At 43.0% G+C, this 20064-nt stretch overlaps 1 protein-coding gene across 1 annotated transcript in view; it reads left to right on the top strand.

Moving 5' to 3' along the window:
* Nucleotides 1–18237, top strand: part of rabgap1l (RAB GTPase activating protein 1-like) — a 132668-nt gene extending 114431 nt beyond the window's left edge. The window contains exons 17-19 of the mRNA XM_038286214.1: nt 590–733; nt 5621–5662; nt 18077–18237. Of these exons, the coding sequence (XP_038142142.1) occupies nt 590–733; nt 5621–5662; nt 18077–18211 (321 nt within the window). The 3' untranslated portion in view covers nt 18212–18237. The remainder of the gene's footprint in view (nt 1–589; nt 734–5620; nt 5663–18076) is intronic.
* Nucleotides 18238–20064: the final 1827 nt, after the last annotated feature.

Below are 20064 nucleotides of genomic sequence, written 5' to 3'. Positions count from 1 at the left end.
AGCATCCCTAGTGTCTTACATCTTTGCGACTTCTATTCATGTTCTTGGGCCTGTGAACCAGTGGGCTGCTGTGTATGTAAATTTTTGGGAGTGACAAAAGTACAGGCCGCAACCAAATAAGGCAACATCCCTGAGTTTATGTCAACTCGGCACTTCGTTTGGATTTGCCTGTTTTATGGTGGTAGGTTAGAATTGTGACATTTGCAGAGAAAGGAGGTGTCGATGGGGTTTGAACTTCTCTGTACGTCCATTTCACCCACTGAACTATCGTTATTCACGATGTCAACTCTTTTTTGCATTCTATGACCCCTTTAAAGTTTTGCAAACTAAAATAAAAAAAAGTGCATAGTAATAATGGCCGCTTACCATGTACCATGATTCAGGTTGGTCTTTAATTCAATTTCTCACGGTCTGTAAAATGCAGTGTGATGCGTGGATTCTCTGTTACTTTGGTCTAATTTGTAGACAAAATGTCATTCTTATGTCATTGATATTTTAAGCTGAACCCAGGAGGGATCCTGCATAATATCTTTATATGATAGGAGGGCTGTTTCATTTTACAAAAGACCTTTTTTTTCTGTCCCCACAGGAACAGCTCCCAGACCTTTGGGCCCACTTCCAGGAGCTGAACCTGGAGGCACACATGTATGCCTCCCAGTGGTTCCTCACCCTCTTTACGGCCAAGTTTCCCCTCTGCATGGTTTTCCACATCACTGACTTGCTGCTTTGCGAGGTAAAGGCAGCTAAAAGCGGTATACTTGGAGCATTGTGAGATGGATTTAGGCTGCATTGTATGTATAGAACTGCTTAATGGGAAATTCAACCATCTGGAAACATGAAATCGAAAGGTTAATAGCAAGAAAGAGGTGCGGCAGACATTAGTGGTTTAGCTGCTATTATGGATTTATTAGCTGATTACAAATGGGAAAGATAGAGATGCACAGAGGAAAAAAAACATTGGTCGGAAACTATTACCAGCTCTCTGTGGCCTCAAGTACAGAGTTGAGCAGAAATTTACAAATAACATCATTGGTATACATTTTTGTTTTGGGAACCTTAAATTATGATCTGATTGGATATCTGATGACTCTTTTGATCAAAACTGGCTCAGTTTATTAAATATATTAGGTACAAGCCTCCCCCCTGCCCTTTAGGGATAACCCTCATTAGCAATAGGTCTGAATTTAGGGCTCTTAGGTGGGGATTTAATTATCTGTATTTGTGATCCTTGTCATTTTGAAACATCTAATTCTGTCTGAGTTCTAACAATAAGCTACTGATTAACGGTATAGTATATAATTCTTATTTCATGGCATCTGGTTCTCTCCCACCCCAATGCAATTCACTAATACCATTCCAAAATGTGAAATAACAAACCTGGACTTGTTTTCCATGTTTGAAGACGTTTTGCTTCCCATCCAGAAAGCTTTCTCAATTTCAAAATGTCTGGAGTAGCGTTGAGTTCCAGGCTTATGGAGTTGCCCAAACAAAAGCCTTGTTATGGCTTAGAAAACATGCAAATTGAATAAAAAAATAAGTCAACCCTTGTAATGGGTGACTGTGAAATGGACCCCTCAGCATGACTGTGAAATGGACCCCTCAGCATGACTAGTAATACATTACAATTAGTACTGAGCTAGAACGTTTATAGCCTCATCTGGACTGTTTTAATCATACTAATATTTAGGCCACACAGCTAATGTTAGTCTTATTTGAGGTCTGTCAAAACATATCTAGAGGACATCTAGCCATGCAATTTGATCTGCAACAAACTTTAGTCATTTTCGAAGATCAGCTGGTTCCTTCTCAGTCCATGGCAAAGTAATACTAGGTTCACTGTTGTCATTGAAACTGTTGTATTAGGCTAAGATGAAACTTCTGAAACGGCTCTATGTCTTAACCCCACTGAAAAATTATGTAGTAACCTGCGAACTGAGATTTGTACCATTTAACCATTTGTACTATTTAAACCTGTGCATCTCATGTTTCTATAGGCTTTAAAGGTTCACTCCATAAATGATGAATTAAAGTTCATATCATTAATTCCTTTATTTCTTCAGAAAAAAATCTGTTATTCTACCATATTCCTAAAACTTTGTTTTTAGAAAGGTTCTTTGCACAAACAACCAATATGAAATATGTTTCCCCATCTTCCTGCTGTCCCTATGCTCCCCTCCAATGTCTCCACCTCCCTTCCCTCTTTTTCCTTTTGTTGCCCCGAGGCAGAACAATTAAAGGTTTCCTTGTTATTTCTTGGCCAATGAGCTGCATGATGACAACATGCCTGTAAAACCTTAGCTCTCTGGAACCCTCCTCCTCTTTAGTTTTGCCCTTTTCTTACACTATTTTATTGAACAATAAATTTGCATTATAAAAAGAGAAAGATGAATATTCGAAATGCTCGATCACTTTACTTATTCTATTTTTTCAGCAAAAATCTTCTTCTGATTTTACATTCTTGTTTTTATAATTTTCTTGATCTAAGTGTATACATGTAAATTTCAGCCTAACTTAAAAGTTGTGTTTTATTCAGGATTTCTTTTTTCTATTCATTTAGAAACCATAACCCAAGGCCAAAACCCATTTTATATGTCTTTTTTATTCCCTAGCCTTGCTGGTTCTGCACAATTGGACTCACTTTTGTGTTTGTGAAAACTTCTTAACACACCCATACCGTGTCCTTCCCCTCTCTGCATATTTGGCTTTCATCTCCTCTGATTCCACCTTGCTGGGATGAGTTGGTATTTCTTTCCTTCATACGCTCCTTTGATCTTGGCTCAGCATGGTAGCACCATCTTCAGGCCCACAAAGATCGGTGTGTGGAGGCAGAGCCCATCCTCTTTTCATTTTCTTCGGTTATTTTTGGAGCTCTGCGGATATTTTTAGCTCCATGTTGCCATGTGAACTGGTTGTCCCAGAGACCAAGCAGAGAGGGGTGTTCCCTTGCAGAGCTGGCTTTGGTACATCTTCTTTGTGTCAAAATTAAAAGAACATTCACAGTAAAGAAAGAGGTTAAAAAAATTGGGTTTCACTGAGGTCATGGAGATGAAGCACTGAATGAAAAAAGAAATTGTTTGTACAAGAGTGTAGACTATATATTCAGTACAGATGGGGAAATCCTGCATGCGAAAAAAGAAAGTTCATCTTAATATTTGATTTTTTTACACCTGCTAATGATAACTTTTCAATCAATAAATGAGCACAGTGAAGCCACTTTAAACTAAAAAAAGTTGAAAGTTCTGAATGTGGAGGATGTTGAGGAATATAGGTCCTATTTCTATTAAAGGTGCCATTTATTCATGATGGAAATTAATGTTTTTAAAGCAGAATTTTATCAACACAATTAATTTTCCCACTCTTTCTGATTTTGCAAAATAGATAAAAACTTGGCATGTTTCTATTATGCTTTCCTGACTATCATATATTATCAAACCACAATCACAAGTTTGCTTTTAAAAATGGTCCCTGAAGTGATCTGTAATACTGTAAACTGTGTACAAGACTCTATAAAACTATGAATACCCCCAATTTAGTTCTACTATGACCACTGCCTTTTTAACAACAATGAGTTTTGACATTATTTGGTTATACCTAGGCCTGTCACGATAACAAATTTTGCTGAACGATTAATTGTCTCAAAAATTATTGCGATAAACGATAATATTGTTTTAGGACCTTTTTAAACTGATTTAATGGAAATGACGTAATAATGCATGCGATTTCCTGCCAAAGATAAACACACTTTATTTTCAACAGAACACTTAACACTGGAACTGGTTAACAAAATATAACGAGAAATAAAAATCAAATGGACTTTCAGTCTCTGTTAACTAAAAATACACTTGAATAAAAACTAAACACAAGATAAAACCAAAGTGGAAATAAAAACTACATTCAACCAATAGAATACACATAATGAAGTCTGTATATCATTAGATTTTTAAAAAGATAGGCTTTTCAACAATATTAAATGGGAGCCTCTCTTTAGCACTTAAATGAACTACGCTGTCTGTGAGCACACGCCACTTTGCGCCGTCCCTTTGTATGCTGCCTGTCAATTAATTGCTTCATGGATGGTGGTCTGTTGCGAACTTGAAGACGCAGACGGGCCACCGCTTGTACTTTTTGTCCCCAGCTGGAGAAACTTTGCTGGGTGGTTGTGCTTTAGGTGCATAGGTACAGTAGGTTGGTTGTATTGCTGCTCTTAGTTGCTACTGTTTTATGACAAATAGGACATACTCGCTCGTATAGGTTCAGCGGTTCACCTCGGTTTGGTTTGAGGTTTGAATCCGCAATACTCCCACACTGCAGCTGTTGCATTCGGCTTTGAAACCAGTTCCATTTCGAGTTTTTCCCCCAACATAAGGTGTGTTTTTTTTTACCTCACTAACTCCTCTAACTCCTCATGGGGCTGTAAAGCTGCAGAAGTACAAAATGATGCGCGCTGACTACCTGATGCAATAGTCTCCTCCTTCTTCCCTACTCATTTATTCCCTTGCTAAAAAATGAGGAAGGGGAGGGGTCAGTGGAACGAACCGGAGTTAAGCCTTGTCATCCAGCGTCATCAATAGAAAGAGAAAAACACAGTCAGAGACGATATAGCCGATAATTTATTGTGCAAATAATTGATTTATTGATTATCGCGACAGGCCTAGTTATACCATTATAAAATATTGTGTTATGGAAAGATTAAAGGATATATATGGTTTAGTAGTAGAATAGTCTTTTCTATTAGTCTAATAGCCTAATAGTCTAATCTCTCTATATTTATTCTTATTTAATATGTGTTGTCTTTGCTTCATCCCCAAATAAAATTAGAAAATTCTTAATGTAAAGTGAAATTAAATATTTAAAGAGATTTGATACTTTTGTAGGGAAGTATATTTCAAGTTTTTCAGTAATATACAATAGCCAAAGCATTTTACTACTTATAAGTACCAAGCTGCAGGCATGGTTTAAAATAATCTAAGTTCAAAAATACATAAGATCCATTGTTCTGTGGGTTTTGTATGACACACAGGCAAACTTGAATAAGATTTAAATCTGTAAAAAGTGCTTGGATTTTGTAATACAGCATTTCAGATCCTGTCTCCCGTCTTATTCGTGGAGGTTAATATTCTGAGTAAGTTATTCCATAAAATTGTTTTATATTTTTTTCATATTAGAAGATGAATTTAACAACTCTAAGCCTACAAGCCACAGCCATGGATTTTTTCAAGTCTTGTTTTAGTACATAGTTAAGCTGGATGGAAGCTATTTAAATGACCAAACAGCGTCTAACAACGATTAATCCCACACTACTTCGACCATAAACTCATTGGGGAAAGGGAAACTTTTGTTGATATTGTCGTCTTCTGTTCTACTTTAAAAAATATACAAATGTAGGATATAATTTTTATGAAATGCAATAGGGGCCCTTTACAGCTGAAACGCTGAAATCAAAGTTAGAAAATAAGACAGACTACCCAAATAAGTCTGAAACTCTAATTGCTCAAGTCTGAAACTCTAATTGCATTGAATAAAATGTTTTAATCTTTTTCAAGCCTGCAAACACACAAACATGAAGGTTATGTCTATTTTGTTTCTACCTCCTCTTACATTTTTGTTCTCTGTTTTAAAGGGATTAAGTATCATCTTCAATGTGGCCCTGGCCCTGCTCAAGGTTAGTAATGCATCTATATACATTTATTTAAATCTAACATCTCTTATTTTGCTAGACAATAATAGAAACGCATGTTTTGTTTTAAACCTTTTCTGACTGCATATGCTTCATTTGTGCTCCTTAAAGTTTATGGTTACCACAGACATGATCCTCTTGAAGTCAAATGAAATCAGATTTTTGGTTTCATTATGTAACATTTGTCGCCCCCAAGTGTACACAAAAATAACTGCATCTAGATATCAGAAGAATGTCTTTACACTTTTGCAAGAAAAATTGCAATTTATTAAGAAGAGACTGAAAACAGCAACTTTTGTCTTTTATCTGGCTGCTAATAAAACCGATTACATAGATAAGTTTATTGTCTTTAACCAAAATCTTTTGAGATAGCCATATAAACTGCTGAGCAGGCCATATATTGTTTTAATAAATAGAGAAAAGGTTGTAGCTTAATGCTTATTGTATTATCAGATGTTAATGGGTTGGATTGGATTAGGTGTCATATTTCTTGTCTGTATTTTGCTGTTTGTAGCCGTATAAAGGACATCCTGTTCTTTGTTGATACACAATAAGGGTGTGAAGATACACAGATAGGATGGTCCATTTTATACTTAGGATAAAATGGACCTTAAGAAGAAGCCAGATTAGAACTTACTTGAGCAATGGTACCTAAATAGACCATAGAAGGATAATGCTTTAATGTATTCAACCAGGAGAGTCCCATTGAGATTAAAAACCTTTTCTACAATGGAAACATGGCAAATTGGCAGCAACAATTAAAACACAAAAAGCCAAAAAAAAAAAAAAAATGGTACAGGCCATTGAACCATTCTCCATAACTTTTTGTTTCAAAATAAAAGGCACTCAATGAGATAAGTTTAGTTAATTTAAAAGTTTTCTGCAGCAAGTTTCAGGAGGAGGGAGCTGAGAAAATTGTTAGGAAACATCTGGAAAAACTCCTGATCTGAATTTCTCTGCTGCATTTGGGCTGGTTGAATGAAAGAAGCTGCTGGATTTGGACTTAAGCCTATTTCTTTTAGAATCTTTGATTTTCCTATTTTTTTATTATTATTGTTATGTATTCTGCTTTTTACTTTTATTATGCTTCTCATAATTCTAGTTGAGTAATTTAGTACTTACCTTATCAATGTTGATGGTATAAATCTTTAGTTCAGTCCACTATTATTTTTCTTTGCCGTTTTGTCAGCTGTGAGTTTGGCTTTGTTATTGTTTTATTATAACTGCTTAGCCTAACACATACAAATGCGAGGGTTTTTCCTCTCATTTCCTCATCAATCCTGTATTTTTCACCTGCAGCAGCAACAGTGTCCTATATTACTCTAATGCACAATTCAAAACTTTGAAATTAACTGAAGGGATTTTATGTTAGCTCAGCTGGAACAGGAAGCTAACATCGAGCAGCTTAACCACATATTGCGGTCTTATTTGACCACAGTCATCTCTTTTGGGTAGTAGAGTCAAGCAAAGATGTATTCTTTCTCACCAGTGAACCAAAAAGTCTTTACTAAAACCTTTTCAGTATATGTTTATCATTGCATATCTAAAGCACTGCTGATAGGCAGAATACAATCTGTGTCTCTGTTACTTTTCATTTAATGTCATTTTTGTTAATCCAACTGTATCATTTGCTTCATTTTATCAAATGATATAGTAAAGATAATACAATAACTAGTTATAATTGTGTTAGCTCTTTTCTTGTGAGCTTAGATTCAAAAAGTAAGCAACTGTCTAATATCCTAGATGTGAATTGAAACTCCTGTTTCAGAGAAGCAAAAATATTATGTTAGGTAATCTATCTCTAGCTATGATTAGGAGACCACAATATATTAACATTGTTAGAAATCTTTTTCTATTTCAGAGCCTAATTGTTTTTACCTCAGGAAATTAAAGTGATTTAATTAGACCATAATGAATTTTTGATGAGATATCTGTACAACATAGGCAGATGTTTAAAAACAAAAAGAAATAGATTCCCTAGAGAAAAACCTTAAAAGTATAAAACACCAAATATTAAAAACCTTCTTAACTCTTCAAATAAACATTTATAGAATATATAAACCTACTTGGGAGAAAAAAATGGACATTGAAAAGTAACTTGTATTAACATGAAGTGCAGCTTTATTGAAGCAGTCTGTAAAATGGGCCGATGCTTTACTTTATTATTAGGAAAGTTTAGAGCAAGAGATAAAATGTACCAGGTTGTAAAAGCTGTAAAAATTTTAGAGGTACTAGTTCAAGTTAAGTGATATTAAAATTCAAAATAGTGGTTCAATATTTGGCATATACTGTAGTTGATTAATTTCTTTATTCTCTTTTAAATAATATAATGAAAATTCTGGTCTGGGTCCCGTTTTTCAGGAACAAACTGATGCAACAGACACACATGAAACAAAAACTAATAATGTAAATAAAAGCAAAATTAAAAACAATACAGAGTGAAAAATGCACTATATATTGGAATGCTAAAACAGTAGAAGCATAGATATAAATCCTAAGTATGATGTGATGGTGCAAAGGTTTCTACATTCATGTCAAAATGGACTCTTTGCGAGTAAAGTTGAGATGTTGAGGATGCAAAGATTTGAAATGGGAGGAAATTGATGGATGTCAGAATGGTGAGTAGGAGGAGGAGATTGGAGGGGCTTCCACTGCCTGCCTCTTATTGGTCAGGCATGACGACATGATCCTCCGATGCTCCCTCCTCCTTCCATCCTGCGCTCCCCTCTGCTCCCACCACCCCTCCCTTCAGCTGTGCTCGCTGTGCTCTCTGCCCAGCTTAGCGGTTGCTATCCATATCACAGCAGGAGCATCGACAATAGCATTAGCAATCTGAACCACAGGGGGGAAAAAATCTGTTTTCTGTTCTTTTTTTCCTCTTCATCTTTACCTCCCATGGATGCCTGCTCGAAGCCTCTTCTTTTCCTCCCTTCTCCATTTTCCTGCCTTTTTGCCTCATCTTGCTGTTTTTCCTTATTTACCTCTGCTCTTTCCGGTGATCATTTGTTTCTACCACACGTTACTCCTGTTCACCACCCAGATACCTGCAATGGAGCTGCTCCTGACAGCCATTAGCTTTTAGCTGTTAGCATCACAAAGAACGAGGGAGGAACAGTTCATTGGATACAGTGATGTTTCTTTGCATTGCCTCGCCCCAGCTGCCTGCCAAGACCAACAATTCCGTCAGTGCTACAATATCCACTCATGCAAACACTCAACCATCAGCCTGAGTGGTTCAGAGGTAGAAGTAACTTCCCTTCTGAAGAAGCTGGCTTCATCTGAGAGATCCACTAACTGATATAGACCGGCCGTCTTCTGCTAATAGGATTCTGTTGGAGGCGCTGGAGTTATAAAGCTGGAGCAGCTGACTAAAATATGCTCGAACTGGTTAATCCTGCTTGGATCTGTGCTGAATTCTTATCAAAGCAATAGATCTGTGACGAGAAAAATCTTTGAGGAAAGACCCTGCTTGTTTTCTACTGCTTCATTCTTCTCTTTGTGCACCACTGGTTTGCGTGTGAGTCCAGCACCCACTCAGCCATAAAGTAATGCTGAGCATCATCTCCCGCAGGCTGAGAAGTCCCACATTTCCAGCTTTAACAAACCACATCTCATCTGTCTCTGCTGTGCCGCCTGCCCTGACTGTGCAAGCTTGAGAGTGGATGAAGAGCTGTTTTTGGTTCAGTTCATTTTGCTCTTGTAAGAGGGCTAAACCATATTAAGGGAGGCCTCGTTTCAAAAAGGAAGACTCAGTTGATTTTCTATATCCTTACCCTGAGCAGTAGGGATTTTCATCTCTGTTGACGGAAGGGATTTGAAAATTAATGTAAAAGGAGACATCAAAGAAGGTGGGGTTCTTATCACCGCTTCAGTTTCAGAGCAGCAGCCCACGTGTTGAGCCACTTTGTTGCTAGGCGACAGTGTACTGGACTGGAAGTGGTTGGAGTTTGCAGAGAAAGCTTAAGTGTTGGAAGTGTGACTGGATTTTAGAGGAAATAAATAAACACCTGTAGGACTCGGCATAATGCCTACATGTGCATCAACTCAGCATTTTCAGACTGTGATTCTGAGGCATCAGGGAGCCAAACTGTGGCTTTGACAGTGGCACAAGTTGAGGGGCCACATGTGATGCAAGGGATCTGCCTGCTGAGCTGCTGTGTGAGTCTGGGACACTGGATACCCTTGTTTGTTCTGGTCTCTCTGTCTAATTTCTAATGGACACCAGACGGGGAGAACCCTGAAAGATCTGGTCAACTTTAGCTGATCACACCCCATCATTGCTGTTCCAACATCACCAGGAGACACCCTGGAGTCAGCTGCCAACCTGGCCCCGGAGCGGGACAACCCCTCTCCCCTGCCCTGTCCTACCCCACCCCCATCTCCACCACGTTCCCCTCCGCCCTACCCTCGCCCTATTCCGGCCCTGAACCCCCATCTGACACTCCCGTCAGCATGCAGGGCAATAGAGGATGCAGAGGGAAAGGAGGAGGAGAGCTCCCATGGCAACCAAACTGCAGCGGACCCCTACTGCAGGGTCATGGATCTTCTTGGGATGGGGCACAGACTCTTCGTCCCCAGGCTGCTGGCGGTGAGACAAAACAATTAGGAATACATTCCTGGATTAATATCTTGGAACGTGCATTGCTGATGATATTTTCTACACCAAATTTTGAGAAAAGTATTGCCAAAGATAGACAGCATAAAAAGGCTGCATTTCCCAGACAATGGTTTCCGTTTCATAATTGTATTAACTGTGGTTGTAGGTGGATACATGATAACACGCTCCTTGAACAGAGACTAATTCTGCCTCCTTAAAACATCTTCAGGCTTAGTTTAAAGATGAAAATAAGGCTTCTTCCTTCTGTTTTCCTTTTCATGGCATCTAGCCTTTGGCAACCTTTAAAATCTCCTAGAATCTGAATTCTTCTAACAAGAATAGGTGCACAATTGGACAAAAGATCTATTTAAAGCCTGTAGCCATTAAGGAAATGTTGCTTTAAGATTTTGACAAAAATAAAAAAATAAAAAAATGTAGTACCATTCACATCCAAACAAAGACTTTTTTTTTTTAGTTTGATGAGATAGACCAGAGTGCATTTAAAAAGCATGAAGAAAATAATCCTTGATTTGCAAACCAAAACAAACCCCAAAACAACTGAAATGCAAATATTCTACATTTGTATTCAGATTTTTGACTCAACACCTTGTAGACCTAAAGTACCTTCTGCTGCATGTACATCGAAAGTTACTACCGTAACTACGGTTCTATGAATCCCGGATGACCGCCAGAGGCGGTGCTTCAAGCACTGAATGATCATTCTTGCGCATGCGCAGGTCGAGTATTAATGACAACAAAGTCAGCTGTGACCTGCCGGGGACCCACGTGACTCTATATAGTCACGTGGCACCCGGCAATCAATCCCTCAATCTTCTCGCGAAAGCAGAGATTCCGAGGGACCAAGCACTCTGGCGGTCATCCGGGATTCATAGAACCGTAGTTACGGTAGTAACTTTCGTTCTATTTCATCCCTACTGACCGCCAGAGGCGGTGCTTCAAGCACTGGATGACTCATATCAACAAGGTCACGAGGAATCAGCAACATTCAAGGAACAACGACTACACCACCCACCTAATGTGATGTAGAGGCATGCTGCTCGAGGATTCCCTGAAGCGGATGGGGCGCAGCCACATTCACCCTGTAGAACCGAGTAAAGGTACTAGGTGACTTCCAGGAGGCCGCACGACATATAACATCCAATGGCACCCCAGTCATAGCAGCAAACGATGTCGACATGCCCCTTGTAGAGTGGCATTTCACTCCCGCCGGCAGTGGCCGGTCCTGCAAGGCATAAGCCTTGGAGATCAAATCCACAACCCAGTGTGCAAGTCGCTGCTTAGAAAGTGCCTGACCTTTCCGTGAGCCAGCGTAGCAAACAAAAAGGCTATTTGTCTTTCGGAAGGATGCCGTGGCATTGATGTATGTCTCAAGGGCACGGACAGGACACAGTGGTTCAGAGGGACTTCCGGAGTCAAACCGGGCAAGATGGAGAGGCTGGGTGCTGCCTGCTGGCAGTGATACCTTAGGAATAAATGCTACATCAGCCCACAGTGTAACGCCTGAGCCATCAGGATTCCACCGGCAGGAGGGTTCGGCTATCGAGAGAGCCTGTAACTCCCCTACACGTTTTGCGGAAACCATAGCTAAAAGGAACGCAGTCTTCAGTGAGAGCCATTTGAGGTCCGCCGACGCCAGGGGCTCAAATGGGAGGGACCGAAGAGCCTCAAGCACAAGAGAAAGGTCCCACGCCGGTGCCACAGGGCGGTTGGGTGGGTGCAAACGCCGAGCACCTCTTAAAAACAGTACAACATCCTTGTCTCGGCCCACAGAACAACCATTCAGCCCAACATGCCAACAGGAAATGGCAGCCACATACACCTTTAAGGTAGATGGGGACCGTCCTTGATCCAGCAATGCCTGCAGGAAGGTCAGTATGTCAGAAACTGAGCACTGCACCGGGTCCTGCCCTCTATCACGGCACCAGGTCGCAAAGACCGTCCACTTGTTAGCATAGACAGCTCGCATGGACGGCGCCCATGCATTAGCCATTGTATGCCCTATGGACCCAGTGTATCTTGAGAAGGTGGACCCCGGCCTTGCAGGGGCCAAATCCAGAGCTGGAGCCGGTCCGGTTCGGGGTGCAAGATCTGACCCCCCATCTGGGAAAGAAGGTCTCTCCTGGAGGGGAGACGCATTGGCGAGCCGGAGCTGAGCTCGCACAGTAGAGGAAACCAAGTCCTCGCTGGCCAGTAGGGGGCCCCCAGCAGGACCCTGTGCCCCTCCTGACGTACCCTGAGGAGAGTCTGAAAAAGTAGGCTGAATGGCGGAAAGGCATAAAGGAGGGTCCTGGGCCAGTCGTGTGCCAGAGCATCGTGGCCCAGAGGGCTGCTGTTGTCCAACGAGAACCAAAGGGGACAGTGAAATGCGTCCCTTGAGGCAAAGAGGTCCACGTCCGCCCTGCCAAAGACCTTCCAGATGCACTCCACCACCTCTTGGTGAAGCTTCCACTCCCCTGGAAGCGGCTTCTGACGGGATAGAAAATCTGCTGGCACGTTCTCCGGCCCTGGGATGTAGGCTGCTCTGAGGCTGGCTATGCGTGGAGCTGCCCAGGTCAGAAGCCGTTGAGTCAAGCACAACAGTTTCCTTGACCTCGTGCCCCCCTGGTGGTTGATGTGAAAGACCACTGTGGTGTTGTCTGACCTCACCAGCACGTGCTTCCCCCGCAAGCCTGGAAGAAAGCTCTGAAGAGCCAGAAGCACAGCCTGTAACTCCAGGACATTGATGTGTTCCCTGCCCTGCCGCTGGGACCATGTCCCCTGTGCCATTTGACCCCGCCAGGTTGCACCCCAGCCCGTGGAGGATGCATCTGTAAACACAACTTCCCGACGACACGGGAGGGAACCGAGCGGGACCCCTGTGGTCATAAACAACCTCACCCTCCATTGGGACAGAGACTGAAGACACTGAGGCCCCACCCGAAGTCTTCGGAGACGATGAGTGTTCCGTGTGGGATCCAGATTCAAGCTGTTCAACCACATCTGGAGGGGCCGCAATGACAGCAGCCCCAAGGGCACTACGGCGGACGCAGCTGTAAGCATGCCCAAGAGTCGAAGATACCGCACAAGAGGCAGCGCCATGCCGCGCCTGAATTCCGGGAGCACGCTCAATATACTGTCCACCCGCTGGGGTGACGGGCAAGCAGTCATTGAGATGGAATCCATGGCAATGCCCAGGAAGACAGTCTCCTGTGAGGGGGTCAGACTGCTTTTCTCCATGTTCACCTGCAAGCCCAAGCATCCCACATGATGGAGCACTAACCGAGTATCTCGAACCGCCTGGTCCCACGTCGCGGCACAAATGAGCCAGTCGTCCAGATATGGGAGGATCCTCAATCCCTGTGCCTGCAGAGGAGAGAGGGCCGCTGCAACACATCGGGTGAACACCCTGGGGGACAGTGAAAGTCCGAACGGGAGGACCCTGAACTGGAAATGCCTCCCTTGAAAAGCAAAACGAAGAAACCGCCAATGGGGCGGAGCGATCGGAACGTGAAAATAAGCATCCCTGAGATCTATGGAAGTGAACCAATCGCCCGGGGAAATCGCCTGCAACACTTCCTTGGTGGTCAGCATATGAAAGGGCATGGCCTTCAAGTACACATTCAGGCCTCTGAGGTCCAAGACTGGACGCAGGCCCCCGGTCTTCTTCGGAACCAGAAAATACGTGGAATAAAAGCCCCCTGGATCCAGCAGGGGGTCCACAGGCACTATAGCACCCTTGGCCAGCAAGGTGCAGATTTCTTGGTTCAGTGCCTGTGCCTTCACCGGGTCGTGGATCACAGTCATCCTGACCCGGCCAGGGATAGGTGGCCGGCGGCGGAATTGAAGACGGTACCCCCCGGGACAGGGTGGACAACACCCACAAGTCCGGGGTGTGGGCAGCCCAGAAGCTGAGCTGTCCCGGGGAAAAATAACCGACCGCCGGCCCTAAGGCATCATCTGCGGGTCCCCCGGCCCTTCGAAGGCCCGGGAGGACGCCGGCCAGACTGCGCGGCTCGAAAGGGATGAAAGGACCTCGTCCCAGCCTGGTCTCGAGCTCTGTTCCTCCGATCTAGAGCAGGTCCCCGGACCGATCTCTGACCTGGTAACAGACCCTGGGGCTCAGTGGGAGAAGGAGAAGGCACTAAGGACCTCCGTGAAGGACCCGCAGCTGCCCAGGTGCTTACTGGCTGGCGATCACGTCTGTGAAGCCCTGCCAGCTGTTGCCTCGTTCTAGAGGCCTGAGCCGTACGGTCCAAGGCGTCCAGTGCCGCTGAACCAAAAAGCTCCCCCGGGACCACAGGCAGGGCCCGGAGGGTCCACCTACAAGGCTCAGTTAGTGGTGACTGCGCCAACCAGACCTGGCGGCGAGCATGAACCAGTGTGGAGAGTGTGCCTCCAAGTTCCCTCGTCATAAGAGCAAAGGCCTGCAGAGATGCATCAACCAGGCCTTGCGTGGCATGATCCAGCGGAACAGATTCCAAGGAGGAAGACAGGGCCAGCATAAGATGGGAGAGAGAGTTCCCAATCCGGCCCATGCGGGCCCCAGAGTCATAGGCCTTACAGAGAAGGTCGTCGGTAATACGGCACTGAGGACGCGGACAACGGGCATTGGGCCGCAAGGCCTCATCAGGCGGGATTATAAGAGAGGCAATGCCCGGTTCCACCGCTGGCATCTGCCCCAAGCCAACCTTGGGTGCCTCCTGCATAGCTGCCAGGACCCTGCCATCCGTCGTCAGACGTGAAAACGCCTTGGTGTCTGACCAGCAAGCATGCAGTTCCCGCACATACTCCGCCGAGGGAGGAACCACAAAGGCAGTCTCTGACCTACTGCGCCTAAAGAAGGCGCTGGAAGCCGCAGGCTGGGCCTGAGGAACACTAATCTGTAAACGGGCAAGAGCCGTTCGAATAGCGGATGTCACAGACTCCCCCGTATCCTCCTGGGAGGCAATGGAGTCCGACCCAGAGGCCCCGGAGCCCAGCTCCGGAAGGTCCTCACAGAAATGGGTGCCAGAGGCCGCCACAGAAACAGCATCGTCGTCATTGACTGACGTTTCATCCTGCTCGGTAGGGAGAGCCGTGCCGCGATCACCAGCAGTCTGAAAGGACTGGAGGAGGGCTTTCATTTGGGCCAGCTCAGTAGTGAGATGATCCACTCTGGTGGACAACCTCCCTGCATCGGTCCGTCTAGCACGCTTCGTCGGTACCGAAGGTGCAGCCACAGTAGATCGTTTGCACACCGCTTTCTCCATCGGCAAACGAGCACGCGGCGAAGCGCTCGCCCAGTCGGTAGGCTGCTCCAGTGCAGCCAACCGATCCAGTCTGACCGACCGGGGCATGACGCGACAGTTGGGGCAAGCGTCATCTGACAGCGCCTCCCGGAGATGTTCCACACCGAGGCAGGAGGGACACAAGTCATGCCCGTCATCCGGCTGAAGTGGAGCCAGACAGGTCGAGCAACATAAATTATCCAGCATCATACTGCTGAAAGGCGTGATCAGCCTGCTACCAAGGACAAGTCAACACGAGCAGGAAACGCTACTGGCGACTCGTTGTAGGAAAACCCCCGCAGAGATTCCAAACTCAGCGTGAGCAGAAACGCCACTAGCAAATCGATTATTAACTAAAGATGAACTCAGCACGAGCAGAGACGCCACTGGTGAGTTTAGGCAAACAAACTATAGAAGAACCCAACGCGAGCAGAAACGCTACTGGTGGGCTTAGGCAAAACAAACTGAAAACAACTCAGCGCGAGCAGAAACGCCACTGGTGAGTGTAGATAAACAAACTATAGAAGAACCCAACGTGGGCAGAAACGCTACTGGTGGGCTTAGGCAAACAAACTGAAAACAACTCAGCGCGAGCAGAAACGCCACTGGTGAGTGTAGATAAACAAACTATAGAAGAACCCAACGCGAGCAGAAACGCTACTGGTGGGCTTAGGCAAACAAACTGAAAACAACTCAGCGCGAGCAGAAACGCTACCGTGAGTCAAAAGAGCCACAAAATTAACGTGGCAAATCAAAGCGAACAGTAAACTACTGCTGAGAAAAGAACGAAAACTTACCAGTCACCGCAGATCTGGTAAGGTGAAAGCAGCTTGTGCAGCCCCTGGAGGGCGAGACTTACCCGCAGCTCCGACCAAACCCGGTCACGGGGCTACCAGCAACAAGCAGCCAGGAAACTAGTGGTATACACAGAAGCAACCAGCTTCACACGACCACACTCCGGTACTCAACACACCTGCGCGCGAGAAGAACAAAGGGGATTGATTGCCGGGTGCCACGTGACTATATAGAGTCACGTGGGTCCCCGGCAGGTCACAGCTGACTTTGTTGTCATTAATACTCGACCTGCGCATGCGCAAGAATGATCATTCAGTGCTTGAAGCACCGCCTCTGGCGGTCAGTAGGGATGAAATAGAACTGTGTTTGTCTCAGTGTAAGCCTCGGCCAGCTTAGTACATCTAAGGACTGAAACATTTTGCCCAGACTTTGGCTCAGTTTGGTTTATCAGAAACTCTGTTAGATTTAGGTCTAGATTTTGAGTTAACAATTCTAACATGTGAATATGTGGTCATCTGTTCCAGTGTTATATGTTTAGGGTCACCATTATGCGGGAAGGTGAACCTCAAACATCAGCAAATATCTGACTTACAGTACTTCCTTTAAATTAGTGAAGAAAACCGTCCTGTGTTTAAGCTTATGTGCAATATTATGTTTCCACTACATGCAGTATTTTGTGTCTAGACTAAAAGATGCTTTGCTCAAATCCGACCATCACATAACCCCAGACACATTTCTTGGCTTGTAGCAAAATTGAAACAAAACTGCTTACTGGTTTCCTCTAGTATCTTTTCACAAACTTTCTAAAGTAGTTTGCTGGAATTTTAGCCCATTCCTCCTAACAGAACTGGTGTCACTGATATATGTCCCGGCAATGGTTTTCACACACATCTTTTCAGGTCTGTTCACAAGTTTTTTATAGGTCTGAGGTCAGGGATTTTAAAAAATTTGAAGCAGATTGAGCACAGTGTAGATTAGGAAGTTGGAGTCAGACCCTGTGTAAATTGGGGGTTTGCATCTTTCTTAGCTAATCAGGTTGTTTGGTTTATGGTTAATACAGATTTAAAAGACCCTTTTAAGCCCAAGCTTTGTCTTCTGGTCTGATATCTTTGGAAGATGCATCAAGTTTAACTTTCTTCAGTTAAAATATTATCTAATTTTTTAAAAATTGCACGTATCCCTCCTGCACCCAAACACTCATACAAGATGATGCTTCAGCCCCCATATTTGTCTCTTATGATGGGGTTCTAAGGCTTTAACAATGTGATGCCACTTTGTTATGGACTGTCACACCAACCCCCATAGAATAAATTAATGTCTGTTATTGTAACATAGGAAATTGTTAAAAGTTTAAGTGGTATAAATGCTTTTGATCTGCAACACATTGTAGAAGTGGACAACGTAGGGCTTTGAACACTTTTAAGTAATATGTGTATAGTTGCATACATTAGAGTGTGACTGAGTTTGGACTGACTGAGGAGGATTGTAAGAAAATGTTGATTTTAATAGTTTGCGTAGTTCTTAATATTAGTTTTACACAGTTGTGGTGTTCTTAATTCATTAATAGTCTTTCATGTAAACAGAATCAATATCTCATATAATGAGCTGCATGATGCTAACCTTGCAGTGAATCAAACCGATTGTGCGTATGTGTGAAACATGACAGGTGAAGCTCACTCATTTTGGTGTTGGTGTCTCATCCCTCTCTACTCCTCCCACTTCTTCATATCTCCTTTGCAGACATCCAAAGAGGACCTCCTGCAGGCAGACTTTGAGGGGGCCCTCAAGTTTTTCAGAGTGCAACTCCCTAAGCGCTACAGAGCAGCAGAGAACGCCCGGCGGCTTATGGAGCAGGCCTGCAACATAAAGGTATGAGAGAACACCAGAAAACTAAAACACGAGTCAAGAGCATGCTTTTTGTCTCTCCTCTAAAACCGTACTTTTATTTAAGTGTCTAAAAAATTACAAAGGTAAGTAGAAATCTTCAGGTAGTCTAATAAAACCTGTCCCAGCTTTAATGACTGTTTACATGCTTTTTATTTACACTATGTGCATTTGAAGCCTTTGAGTTTCAATGATTCAACAGTTTTTAACTGAAGTGGTTAAAAGAAAATGGAAAAAAGTCTAATATTTTAATTCATTCCTGACCGTACAGTACAGTAAACGACATGCTTCTCTACCGTCTTTCTTGTACATTAGAGTTTAACTGTTATTTAGCTAAGTAGGGAAATAGCAGGTAAACTATGGCTACAGTGGATTGTAGTCCTAGTTTGAGTATCTGTTGACATTAAAATTCTTCTTGCTGCTCACATAATTATCCTACTGCTGACCTGAAAGGAGGCTGCTGGTATTTAGGGAATTTGTTGAAGTCATCAGAGACCATAGCGGTACAGCGTGTTCTCGATATGTATGTATGTGTGTCAGCAGTGTGTGGAGTGATAGGATAGATGAAGGACAAAGTTAACCAAAAAGAATCTTAATAATGCTTTCTCATGCTATTTCTGGGCTTCTTGCACATATTCTGTGTTCATATATCACTGTATGAACATACTGTAAGTATTTATCTTGTTCTTTTTATGTTTTTTAATAAGAAAAACAATTGATTAGTTTTTTAAAGACTTGTTGAGCTTCAGTTTAGACAACACAGGAAAGTACAATCCCTTAGCAAAAGTAATGAGCTCTGAGTATTTTTACCACCTAATGTGTGACTCTTTCTGTGTTTTAAGTACATACAGGATGTCCACTGTGTGATTCACCCCTTATCTGTTGCGTTACTTGTGAAATCTAGCAGCAGTACTCTGTTTGCAAAAGTAAAAACACGCTCACGTATGCATGAATATGCAGAATAGTTTGCCTTTTTAAACTTTACTTAAAGGCACAGACGGCTTTCTTTTCTAGCAATTGTTTTTGTTTTGTTCAAAAGTAAATGCAAAGTCATACAATTGATGCAATTTCTACAGCTGATTTAACTATTGCTATACTCTTCTGATCTGTTGAGTTATATATACATGTAATGTTTGTATATCTGGAGCGTGTAACAAAAGTAATTTCCTTCTTGGATTATTAAAGTATGTCTGATTCTGATATATTTACCTTGTTTCAGGCAAGCTTTCTTGAACAAAAATAGCTGCTTTGCAAAATGCTCTTGCAAAGCATTGTGGGATTAAATATGCTCATCTAGTGACCATGGATGATCACTACTTTTCAAGGTGTATTGTGGGATATTTTTAGTCCACTACTTTTTCATCCACTAGACGTCCAGACACTCATAAAAAATGGCATAACCCCTAAAGTATAAAGTACTCTATATAGGGGTACGGCTGATGTTCAGACACAGCCTTAGAGCTAAAACAGAATAAGGCTTTAATCTGTTCATTGTTCCTGATAACTGTCTAGTAAGAAATGAGTAACCAAATGCTACTCTCAGTTTAATAGATAAAAAAATACAAGTCATAAACACGTCTGTTGGTTTAAAAAAAGCTTCCCCATTGAATCCATTTCCTTCATCTGTTATATTTTTAGACCACTTTCAGGCTTTAAAATAGAATCCTCCCTGTGGATGAGCATGAAGTGAAACATCATTTTATCTTCATCATGAAGAGATGAAGATAAAAAGATGGCTGTCATGCATTTCATGTTCTACTCCTCACTCTTTTCTCACAACTGTCTTATCCATTGAACTTCAGAACCCCTGTAGGTCAAAACACGTCACATCAGCTCTCAGTATG

This window comes from Cyprinodon tularosa, unplaced genomic scaffold, assembly GCF_016077235.1.
Source record: "Cyprinodon tularosa strain WSP-4 unplaced genomic scaffold, ASM1607723v1 ctg106, whole genome shotgun sequence".
NCBI classification, from domain to species: domain Eukaryota; kingdom Metazoa; phylum Chordata; class Actinopteri; order Cyprinodontiformes; family Cyprinodontidae; genus Cyprinodon; species Cyprinodon tularosa.
The sequence above is the reverse complement of the archived record's forward strand: the minus strand, read 5'-3'. Positions and strand labels throughout refer to the sequence as shown.